The following is a 12,053-nucleotide window of genomic DNA, read 5'->3' as shown; positions in this document are numbered from 1 at the left end:
GTTTATACCATCTTTTCAGTTAAACAAAAACCCAGTTTTTTTTAAGCATGTACGTTGTCCTCTTCTTTTGTTTTCTTTGGATAATCTGTTTGGTAAAACAATAAATGGAGCTACGGTAACGTGTTGGTTTTTCATGCGCACCATCTGAATTTGGTGAGTTTTTTTTATATGCTACTCGTAATGATGTGTAACTAAACAGTCTTGAGATGGACTGTGTAGACAGTTACGCTCGTTTAATAACTTTAAAAGAAACGTTCGTGTTTAGTATCGTATACCGAATTTTTGTCTCAATAAGTTGAGAACTGAAATTTGTTTTCCTCACTTGCTAAAAGTAACATCCAAATATTTGACTATACGCGTTACATGTAACCCCAAGTTATGGGGGTCGTTATCATTCCAATGATAACTTGTTTTATAAATACTAAAATAATACGAAACTAAGCTCACTTCATATTCGACTTCGATTGCATGGTGGTTTTAAACACTAAAAGTTACTCTTTGTTCAATTGATGGTCCGTTACTGGGGAAGATAAATGTATTAATAGCGGCATGTAAACGTTCCTGGTTTTGCTGACTCATGCAACGCAACCCATGTATTGATTTAGTCATGGGAGGCAACATTGAACGATAATAACTTCCGTTAGCCATGGTATCGCACAATTTTTCTCGCAATATTTAAAAAAATATGTTTGTTTGTAAAATGGCTCAAGACGTTTGACACTCTTAAGATTCAATTCAACGCATTTCACTTTAAACTTAAAGAAAAAAGAGTATAGGAATGTTTACAATAGTCTCTCCATATACTAAAAATGACATGTATTATTTTCTACTTAACGGGGATTATTTTAATCTTTCATACTCTGTTTAAATATCATATCGCCCGCGGAAAATTCCACTCACAATTACTAAAAATCTTCGCAGGATCGTAATTTACATACGGGATAAGTATTTAAGGCCAGATATTTTTGATAATCGTCATTCTGCAAATTTTGCGAACAACCGAATACAACCATGTCATCAAAGCCAAGTGGAGAGGGACGGAAGAAGGCCTGTCAGGCTAATGGAACATTACCATACGGCAACAAGAAAATACGTAGAAATATAAAGGACCTAGATATACAAATTGATAAAGCAAGTGCATCACGAATCAAGGCTATCACAAAGTTCATCATCTTCAAATAGACGTTGAATGTGTACGCGTCAAAACCAACCGGTTCTTTTCAGAGCCCCCAACATCTTCCAAAAAGAGAAATAACCAAACTGTCTTAATTTTGTCTACCTATCACTCAATAATATTAAATTTTATGATTTCAGTTAAACTTAGTAAATTTACTGGGACTGCTTTAACTGTATGAATGTTTTAAGACACGTAAGAGTCCTACTGAGTAAATAACTGATGGAATATTTTCTTTTCAAGTAACATCCGAATATTCGATTATAAAGAATCGAATTTACTGTACGCGTTTCATGTAGGTAATCTCAAATTAGGGGGTTCGTTTTTTTTTATTCCAATGATAATTTGTTTTATAAAAACTAAGTACAGAAATAAGCTCGCTTTATATTCGACGTGTAATTGCATAATGGTTTTAAACACTAAAAGTGTAAGTAACATAACATAAAATCAAATATTATATTTAATAACTTCAGTTGAACTTAGTGAATTTACTAAGATTACTTTAACTGCATTAATGTTTTAACACACGTAGGAGTCCTGCTGAGTAAATAACTGATGGAATATTTCCTTTTCAGGTGAGGGTAGAAAATAATAGGTCAATATAGTCGACTAAACTGTTAGTTACCTAATATGGGGGATCATTTTAATCCTGTATACTATAGTTCTGTTTACGTTTAATTTAGGTATGATGAAACTCCATCTTCCTATTGTGTGTCCTCATTAAATATTTCATTCAACCTTCCGTCTTCCTTTGTGTGTCCCCAAAATTTTAATCCCTTCTCCTTCCGTCTTCCTTTGTGTGTCCTCATTAAATATTTCATTCAACCTTTCGTCTTCCTTTGTGTGTCCCCAAAATCTTAATCCCTTTCCTTTGTGTGTCCCCAAAATTTTAATCCCTTCTCCTTCCGTCTTCCATTGTGTGTCCTCATTAAAAGTTCCATTCAACCTTTCGTCTTCCTTTGTGCGTCCCCAACATTTTTATGCCTTTCTTTTGTGTGTCCCCAAAATTTTAATCCCTTCTCCTTCCGTCTTCCTTTGTGTGTCCTCATTAAATATTTCATTCAACCTTTCGTCTTTCTTTGTGTGTCCCCAAAATCTTAATCCCCCTCCTTTGTGTGTCCCCAAAACTTTATCCATTCCATTGTGTGTCCTCATTAATTATTCCACTCATTCCTTTGCGTTTTTATCGATTTCCAATACTATTTTCCTTTGGGTGTCCCCATCAGACGCATCGTTCTACTGTTGTCGCAAATATTTTATCTAAAAAAAGAACACCTGAAAATGTTATTTAGAGCGTTTGCCAATTTTTGTTCCGAGTACCGAGTGACTACGGAAACTCCCGAAGAAGGTACCGAGTGACTACGGAAACTCCCGATGAAGCACATTTTAAAAGGATGAGTAGAACATTGGTCTTATGGGCCTACCTGTGGTTGGTCTGTACGATATTGCATTCAAATATTCAGCAAAGACATAACGGAAGAAGTCAGGATGCACAATCTTTACTTTGGTTGGATCCACATTGGGTTTTGCTAAGTGGCTGAAAGAAAAAAAATGAACAAATATTCTCTCTTAGCAATTTTCACAGATGCTGCTTAGCACAATAAATAGTTTTGAAACAGGTAACCTGTCAATACGCCCAGTGGTTTTTATTGTTTAACTGGTTCCCTGAAGAATTCTGTTCGGTCTAGATAAGGAATATATTTATGTATTTTTTAGCATGTTTGTACATACAGAAGTGTTCGTTTCAATAATGCCTATAAAATTTCTGTATACGCAGCCAAAGTTTTTTTGTTCCAGAAGGAACATCCCGCGCCCCCCAAAAAATCAAAAAGTGGTTCACATCATGCTATTGAGAAAAAGAGCTTTTAGTGAGAGAATACTGTAAGTATTTCTTCACATACAAAAAAAAAATGTTCAAAGGCAGCGGACACTATTGGTAATTACTCAAAATAATTATTAGCATAAAACCTTACTTGTTAACGAGTAATGGGGAGGGGTTGATTATATAAAACATTGTGAGAAACGGCTCCATCTGAAGTGACGTAGTTTTCGAGAAAGAAGTTATTTTCCACGAATTTGATTTCGAGACCTCAGAGTTTGATTTTGAGGTCTCGAAATCAAGCATCTGAAAGCAAACAACCTCGTGTGACAAGGGTGTTTTTTTCTTCGGTCAATATTATCTCGCAACTTCGACGACCAATTGAGATATACATTTTCACAGGTATGTAACCTTATGCATATGGTGAGATACAGCAAGTGGGAAGACTGGTATTTGACAATTACCAATAGTGACCAGCGCCTTTAGAGTGAATGTACGGAAGTGTAGATTCGTGTATTGGGATGTACGAGCCAAAGTAGTCCCGAATCTACACTTTGGAGTCTGTTCGCTGACTTATTCCTCAAATCGATGTACTTGTTAAACGACGTTTGGTCAGCTGTTTTGAAAAAAAATTGAAGCATTTTATCTAGTACTGTTATAATTACTATACTGTCATTGTTTTTTGGGTTTTTTTCATTGGTATTTCCATTCATTAAACAAATACTTGAAATTATTAATGAATTCCTAATAATAATATAGGTTTTCTCGGTCAAATTCGGCAAAATGAGCAGTGAATTTAATTTTCATGCGTTCGAATTAAAGCTATTTTGCTTTTCCAGTTGTTACTGCGTTTCAAACTCAGAATTCGGCCATTCAATTTAGCGTAGCGTCATTCTTTTTCGTGACACACACGCCTCAAGAAGCGTCTGCGAATTTGAATGCTGCTTTGATAAATTGTTAAATTGAATGATTATTTTGTTAATTCGAATGACGCAACATTACATTTGACTAATCCCAAAACGAAATCGAATGACCCTTTTGAGTAGCATTCGATTTTGCGCGAAATAGAATAGCTTGGTGGTTAAATTGGCTGTTCTTTTTCCGAAATTGACCGAGAAAACCTATAATAATAATAATTAACCATTGACAATTACCAATAGTGTCCAGTGTCTTTAAAAGTATTTCCAAGAATTGTTTGCTGGGACGAGATTTGCTCGATGTGACAATATCTGGAAATGGCCTGCAGAGCTAGGTTCCCTTTAGACTTGATTTAAGTCCCGTTCTCGTGCGGAAGGTCCCTATACATGTACACACCGTCGTCAAAATTGTGGCCCCGCGCGCGTGCGGAACAGGTTGGGGGAATGCAGAATATCACAAAACAATAGTTTTCTGAGATTGGCACGGGATTGGGACTTGAGTCAAGTCTAGGTTCCCTTTCAGTCTAGAACCAGTGTCGTATTAAGAAAGTCTGTCCTCCGTAGATTCTGTGCTTAAAACCAGGTACGTTAGAGGACAGCAGAACAACGAGCCACCAATCAGAACTGAGATATGGGGCTTCTTTAGAACCCCTTTATAACGTAGACCTTTTACGAGGGTTGACTGTCGTATAAAGGGTTCATAACGTCAAACAACATCAACTGCACTTACTAAAGCTCTATTCCGAACGACGTGTATCTAGGTGTGTCTTCTTTGTTGAGCATATTTAACGCGTAGTTCATGTCGTACGTTTTGAACATCGTGTAGATGTACGTTGCATCCTGTGAAACAAAAATGAAACAAGGTGACGATTCAACCAAAAAAGATGTGATCGAATTATACCTCTCATAAATTTCGAAACGAATAACCTGAAAATTCAGAAATCCGTGCAACGACACACTGTTTTTCTTTCAAAACGAAACAATAGTCCGACACGTGGCTGTGTGTGATTGATGTAAGGCCTTTTCCAAATCCCGGCTGATAGGCTGCGGGCTTCGTTTGAAATTGAAGCACCGTGCAAAAAAAAAAACTACTTCAAAATCAACGACGGGAGAGACCCGAAAATGAAAATGTCCCATAGGCAAATAATAAGTTTAGTTTTTAAACTGAAAAACTTGTCAGGTATTTCTTTTTATTTTCATGTTTATTAAGATACTATAAATTTTAATAAATTGCACATCTTCACAGCAATGTACCATTGCGCATCACACTGTCATTTGGGACAAAACTATTCCAGTAATCTTTCTTCCCATGTGGCTCAACAGGCTTATTCGACCACAATATTTCAACATCTCTCAGATACCCGTTGATACCTGTGGGTAAAAGAGAAGCAAATACACATGTATAGGAAAGCATCTTGCCCAAAGACACAAGTGTCACGAATGAGACTCGACCTACGACTTAGCCAACTTAACTTGAACCTGGTGCACTAGACCTTTTGGTCATGACTAGTGTGGCAGAAGGTTATGTACCAAAAAAAGTTTGCTCTCTTAGTAATTACCTTATCAGAAACGTCTCTTACGCTCATCGACTCTGGGAAGAAAATATAGAAACTCGTTTTCTTCCCCACGTCTTTTTCAAATTTTCCTGACGAGATAGCTCTGTTCAGTCTTAAAAAGAATTAAATAAAAACAAATTTGTTAGTACTATACGATCGGTTTGAGTGTGATATCTTTCTCAGATTTCCTAAACTTAATATTTACAACTAGTCTATGTTGTGCGCTCGGCCTCAGTTTTGGTTACTAAATGCGAGAAATTTAAACGCTAGGTGGCAGCACACTTACTAGGTAAAGTTCCACTTAGTTATACATGGTAAGTCTGTTGCCACATAAGATCTAAAAAAGTTCCCAATTGAAACGGATCACAATCAACTCGATAATAATAATAAATGATGCGGGATATTTCGTTTTCAATTGTAACCAAGCCGAGGCTTAAAGAAAAACAGTCAGGTCCCTCCACAGGAAATGAGAGTTAGAACTATGTGTATAGGGAACCTTACAGAGTTGTAAAATTAAACGTAATTCAACCAAACCGAGGTTGGAAGGACTCAGCAGTCTGGTCCCTTCACATGAAATGAGCGTTAGAACTGATATTGTCACTCTGTGTTCAGGATATGTGACAAAGATGTTCCATACCAATTATAACAAAACCGAGGCTAAAAGGAAAACAGTCAGGTCCCTTCACATGGAATGAGAGCTAGAACTGTGGCACTGTGTCATGGAACCTGACGGAGATGTTCCATTAAACCAAATGCAACCAAAGCGAGGTTGGAAGGACACAACAGTCAGGTCCCTCCACATGGAATGAGAGTTAGAACTGTGGACTGTATCAGGGAACCTGACGGAGATGTTCCATTAAACCAAATGCAACCAAAGCGAGGTTGGAAGGACACAACAGTCAGGTCCCTCCACATGGGTTAGAACTGTGGACTGTATCAGGGAACCTAACGGAGATGTTCCATTAAACCAAATGCAACCAAAGCGAAGTTGGAAAGACACAACAGTCTGATTCCTTCACATGGAATGCGAGTTAGAACTGTGGACTGTATCAGGGAACCTGACGGAGATGTTTCATTACACCAAATGCAACCAGAGCGAAGTTGGAAAGACACAACAGTCTGATCCCAACACATGGAATGAAAGTTAGAACTGTGGACTGTATCAGGGAACCTGATGGAGATGTTCCATTAAACCAAATGCAACCAAAGCGAAGTTGGAAAGACACAACAGTCTGATCCCTTCACATGGAATGAGAGTTGGAACTGTGGACTGTATCAGGGAACCTGACGGAGATGTTCCATTACACCAAATGCAACCAAAGCGAAGTTGGAATGACACAACAGTCAGGTCCCTCCACATGGAATGAGAGTTAGAACTGTGGACTGTATCAGGGAACCTAACGGAGATGTTCCATTAAACCAAATGCAACCAAAGCGAAGTTGGAAAGACACAACAGTCTGATTCCTTCACATGGAATGCAAGTTAGAACTGTGGACTGTATCAGGGAACCTGACGGAGATGTTCCATTAAACCAAATGCAACCAAAGCGAAGTTGGACAGACACAGCAGTCTGATCCCTTCACATGGAATGAGAGTTGGAACTGTGGACTGTATCAGAGAACCTGACGGAGATGTTCCATTAAACCAAATGCAACCAAAGCGAGGTTGGAAAGACACAACAGGTCAACAGTCTAGTCCCTCCACATTAAACGAGCGTTAGAACTGATTATTGTCACTCTGTGTACAGGAAACCTGACAAACAAATGTTCCATTACACAAAAGGAAACCTAACCAAAGCTGAAAGGACAACCCAGTCTGGTCCATTCACATGAAATGAAAATTAGAACTGATGTTGACACTCTGTGTAGGCCTACAGGCAACCTGACAAAATATGTTCCTAACCGAGGCTGACAGGTAGGACAACCCAGTCTGGTCCATTAACATGAAATGAGAGTTAGAGCTGTACAGGGAACCTAACGGAAAAATTCAATTAAACCAAATTCAACCAAGCCGAGATTGGAGGGACACCATAGTCTGGTCCTCGACATGAAATTAGCGTTCGAACTGTCATTCTGTGTGCAGGGAACCTGACAAAGATGTTCTACTACACCAAATGCAACCCATCTGAGGTTAAAGGGAAAAAAACCCAGTATTGTCCCTTCACATAGAATGCCAGTTAGAACTGCTTTTACCTGAATACATAATCGTGGCTGTCAATTTCCGGGCCGGCTCCTGAGTCCTTGAGGATACCCCCACAGCCCACCACGGCGCACCGTAGACACTGCTTCCTCGTCCCGTTGGGGTGGGCCGAGGAATTGCTGAACTTAGGATGACCAAGAATCTTCTGAAACACTATTATTGCAAAAATGCAGATTTAGAATTTGAGGTCTCGAAATCAACCATCCAAAAGCACACGAATTGTGTGACAAGGGTGTTTTTTCTTCCATTATCATCTCGCAACTTCGATGACCGATTGAGCTCAAATTTTCACAGGTTTGTTATTTTATGCATATGTTGAGATAAACCAAGTGAGAAGACTGGTCTTTGACAATTGGCCAGTGTCTTTAAGAGAAATGTTTGTGGACTACAGTGGATGGACATCCCTTTGTTCTGTACACAAAGGAAAACCCTATTCTTCAAACACTGTGTGGACGTGTGTAAATCCACATAGTGTTCCAAGCCCATTTTGTGTCCCAAGACTTCTTTTGTTCATCAGGTCCACACTTCGTATACTATGTAACGGTAAAATACACACACAATCCAATCACACGTGTATGTTTTTGGTGTATACTTCTCTTTGTTCTCCCATTGATTGGACATGATTTTCAGAACGTCCCCCATTGGTTTTGTACACAAAATCAACCGAGAACTGTCCTCGATCCGTCATTTTCCCTGATCCCGTTTGTTAACCCTTTAGTCCCTGCACCGCCCGAGTTTGCTGAAATCCAATTTTTACCCTTTCGGTAATATTTGTATAAAAGTACAAGTTCTCATGGGAACAATAAATGCCTCTCGTTAAACGGCTACGGTAATTGTTATGGCGAATATTTGTGTGCACGGATAAAATGAACACAATAGCCTTTCAAGGCTTTTGTCTGGCTCAATGCTCATACTGATTAAATGTGAAGGCATTAATTTTCGACAATATCATCATAAATGATGAACAGTTTCCTGTTTACTAATGAGCGTTTTATTTTTCGTTAGAGCTAAATTATTTCATCATCATTAGCTTCGACAAGTCAACTGTGAAGGGAAAATTAATAACGATCTATAACAACTAGATATATTAACAAATGCGTAGACCTACTAATGACTATCGAGTTTTCTTGTGATGTTCCTTTTTTTCTACAAACCCAAGCTAGCGAGGTTTCCTCGTACCGCATACAGTGTATCGCTATATGCGGCTGGGCGGTACAGTGGCTAAATGGTTAAAGTCCTCCGTTATCAATAGTAGACATGCCCACACCCAAAGCGCCATCATGTATCGTATAGGAGGTCCTGTTTTCTCTAAAATCGTGGCAAATCTTTACCTCTCTGTGCGCGATGTAAACAGTCCCTAGATAAAAGTTGTGTGGTTTTATTTGCCAAGCAAAGAGTCTCCTCTCCCTTGACCAAAACTTAGAAACACGTAAGGCTCCACTGGTTTTTTGCACTTGTAAATGCAAAAAGTTTGGTATTTTAGGCATTTCTACAAGGTACAAAATTATGTCATAATGTTGAGGCCATATACAAATATTTGCCCACCGAAAAAATTTCATCAAACACTATTTCAATTCACAATTCATGATGATCAAATCTTGTGACTGAATATTTTGCTGAGCATTCTGGAAAAAAAAATACAGAGGCTTAAAGAAGCCATGTGCCTTACATCATTTTCTAATATTTTTGGAGATTTTAATTTTTTAACCCTCATATCAATATTATTATTAATATTAAAATTTAAACATCAGCTTGTTGATTCAATGAATACTGTTTATTAATACGCTTTATTATAAATACTAAGAAAAAAAAAGAGAGAAAAAAAAGAACTAGAGCTCAATTGCATTTGTGCACAAATGCAGAGCTGTTTCGCCATTAAAATTTTCAAATTTCTCAACTGAGTTTTTAGTTTGTTGGGTATTCAAAGCAATTTGCCCAATGTGGCATAAATAAAACAATAATTTGGGTTATACCATATTCAGATAGCAATTTATGTGTTAAAGGTGCAAAAATTGAAAAAATCATAAAATATCATGTGATGACGTCATCATGACGTCATTTCACATTTCAAAAGAACTTGTCAATATCCAACAACTTACCAAGTTTCAACATGATCGCATAATCACTTAGGGAGTTATAATAGTGAAATAAGTGCACCTTTAAGGCCGCGTAACGTGACCCCCGATGACGTCATTAATCTGAAACTTCACACATATGATGGCTGCCTGACAGGTAACGTGTGTGTAAAATTTGAAGTGATTACAAAAAACTTCACTACGAACATCTTCAAAAAGTCCATTTTGACGAGTTTTCAACCTGCCGCTAGAGGGCGCTGTTGCAATTTGTGACGTCATCAATATGTTTTTTGAACTGCCCACCCTTGCTAGACACTTACGTCCTTGGAAAGCAACTTCATAACTTTTACCACTTTTGAGTTACAGGGCACTTCCGTTTTTGCCCGTTTCAACCGGAAGTAGAGTTCATTTGAGGTCACGCACACAAAACAAAACGAAGACCTAATTTATCCCTACCACATCCCGCAAACAGAAACCTACGGTCTCGTTTGGCTGATTTGATATAGATTTTCAAACATTTAACATAAAACATCTTTAAGATGACGTCACGTGACCGGTGATGAGGTCATCATGACATCCTTGCTTTAGGATCATTATTGCACCATATACTTCAATCCCTGAAAGTTTCATTGCAATTGCTCTCAAATGATTACGCACATTGGCATAGCATTGTACTTCGTGTACAAATGATTACGCACATTGGCATGGCATTGTACTTCGCTACGAAACAGCTAAAAAACTACTCTGCGGTAGTAGAATAAAAAGCAAGACAAGTTTTCAGAAGAACATACCAGCAAGTATATTTACACATGGTGTTATACCCCAAACCAAATAATACTTTGACATGACCTATGCATCAAATCCCTTTTAAAGCCATTGGACCCTTTCGGTAAACAGTATTGTCCAGGGCCCACACTTCGTGTATCACAACTTCTATATCAAATAACAAACCTGTGAAAATGTGGGCTTAATCGGTCATCGGAGTCGGGAGAAAATAACGGGAAAACCCACCCTTGTATCCGCGCGTTTCGCAGTGTCATGACATGTGTTTAAAATAAATCCGTAATTCTCGTTAACGAGAATTTATATTGTTTTACTGTTTTCTCAAAAAGTAAAGCATTTCATGGAATAATATTTCAAGAGAAGTATTTCACCACTACCTTCTGTAAACCCTGTAAGTTATTTGTAAATCTGTGAACTTTTTTTTTCTGTACCGAAAGGGTCCAATGGCTTTAAAGCCATTATAAATATACACACAAGTTCACAGATTTACAAATAACTTACAGGGTTTACAGAAGGTAATGGTAAAAGACGTCTCTTGAAATGTTATTCCATGAAATGCTTTACTTTTTTGAGAAAACATTAAACAATTATCAATTCTCGATATCGAGAATTACGGATTATAGTAAACACATGTCATGACACGGCGAAACGTGCGGAAACAAAGGTGGATTTTCCCGTTATTTTCTCCCGACTCCGATGACCGATTGAGCCTAAAATTTCACAGGTTTGTTATTTTATATATACCCATGTATGTTGTGATACACGAAGTGTGGGCCTTGGACAATACTGTTTACCGAAAGGGTCCAATAGCTTTAACATGATGCCAGCGTGTACATTTCCGTCAGCTTTCCCTTGAAATTTATTACAATGGGTTTGAACACATAGGGGCACCCCCTGAACTTTCCCGTTTGTTGTGACAAACATATTGAGCAAGTCATGACGAAATGCAACAGCCCGAAATAGTCACCCCTGTTGGTTAACAATATTGAACTTGCATTACATGGAATTGAAATCTGATTACCTGGAATTGAAATCTGAATGCAGACAACTTTTTATGAAAAAGTGCGAAACAGCTAAAAAAACTTTAACAAAAACAAGAGCTGTTTCGCTGCGCTTCGATACGAAATAACAAGTGTGAATAATTACTGGCTTTCAAATCTGATTTTTAGCTGTTTCGCAGCGTAGCGCAGCGAAACAGCTCTTGTTTTTGTTAAAGTTTTTTAGCTGTTTCGTAGCGAAGCGCAGCGAAACAGCTCTTGTTTTTGTTAAAGTTTTTTTTATTATTTTTAGCTGTTTCGTAGCGAAGCGCAGCGAAACAGCTCTTGTTTTTGTTAAAGTTTTTTTTATTAGCTGTTTCGTAGCGAAGCGCAGCGAAACAGCTCTTGTTTTTGTTAAAGTTTTTTAGCTGTTTCGTAGCGAAGCGCAGCGAAACAGCTCTTGTTTTTGTTAAAGTTTTTTTAGCTGTTTCGTAGCGAAGCGCAGCGAAACAGCTCTTGTTTTTGTTAAAGTTTTTTTAGCTGTTTCGTAGC

At 38.0% G+C, this 12,053-nt stretch overlaps 1 protein-coding gene across 1 annotated transcript in view; it reads right to left on the bottom strand.

The window, feature by feature from the left end:
• Positions 1-12,053, bottom strand: part of LOC117299834 (alpha-N-acetylgalactosaminide alpha-2,6-sialyltransferase 1-like) — a 33,990-nt gene that overhangs the window by 6,790 nt on the left and 15,147 nt on the right. The window contains exons 3-6 of the mRNA XM_033783380.1: positions 7,660-7,819; positions 5,470-5,578; positions 4,641-4,750; positions 2,599-2,711 (exon numbers count right to left, since the gene is read on the bottom strand). Coding sequence (XP_033639271.1) covers positions 2,599-2,711; positions 4,641-4,750; positions 5,470-5,578; positions 7,660-7,819 — 492 coding nt within the window. The remainder of the gene's footprint in view (positions 1-2,598; positions 2,712-4,640; positions 4,751-5,469; positions 5,579-7,659; positions 7,820-12,053) is intronic.

This window comes from Asterias rubens, chromosome 15 (assembly GCF_902459465.1).
Source record: "Asterias rubens chromosome 15, eAstRub1.3, whole genome shotgun sequence".
NCBI classification, from domain to species: Eukaryota; Metazoa; Echinodermata; class Asteroidea; order Forcipulatida; family Asteriidae; genus Asterias; species Asterias rubens.
This window is presented reverse-complemented; position numbering and strand designations above follow the sequence as displayed.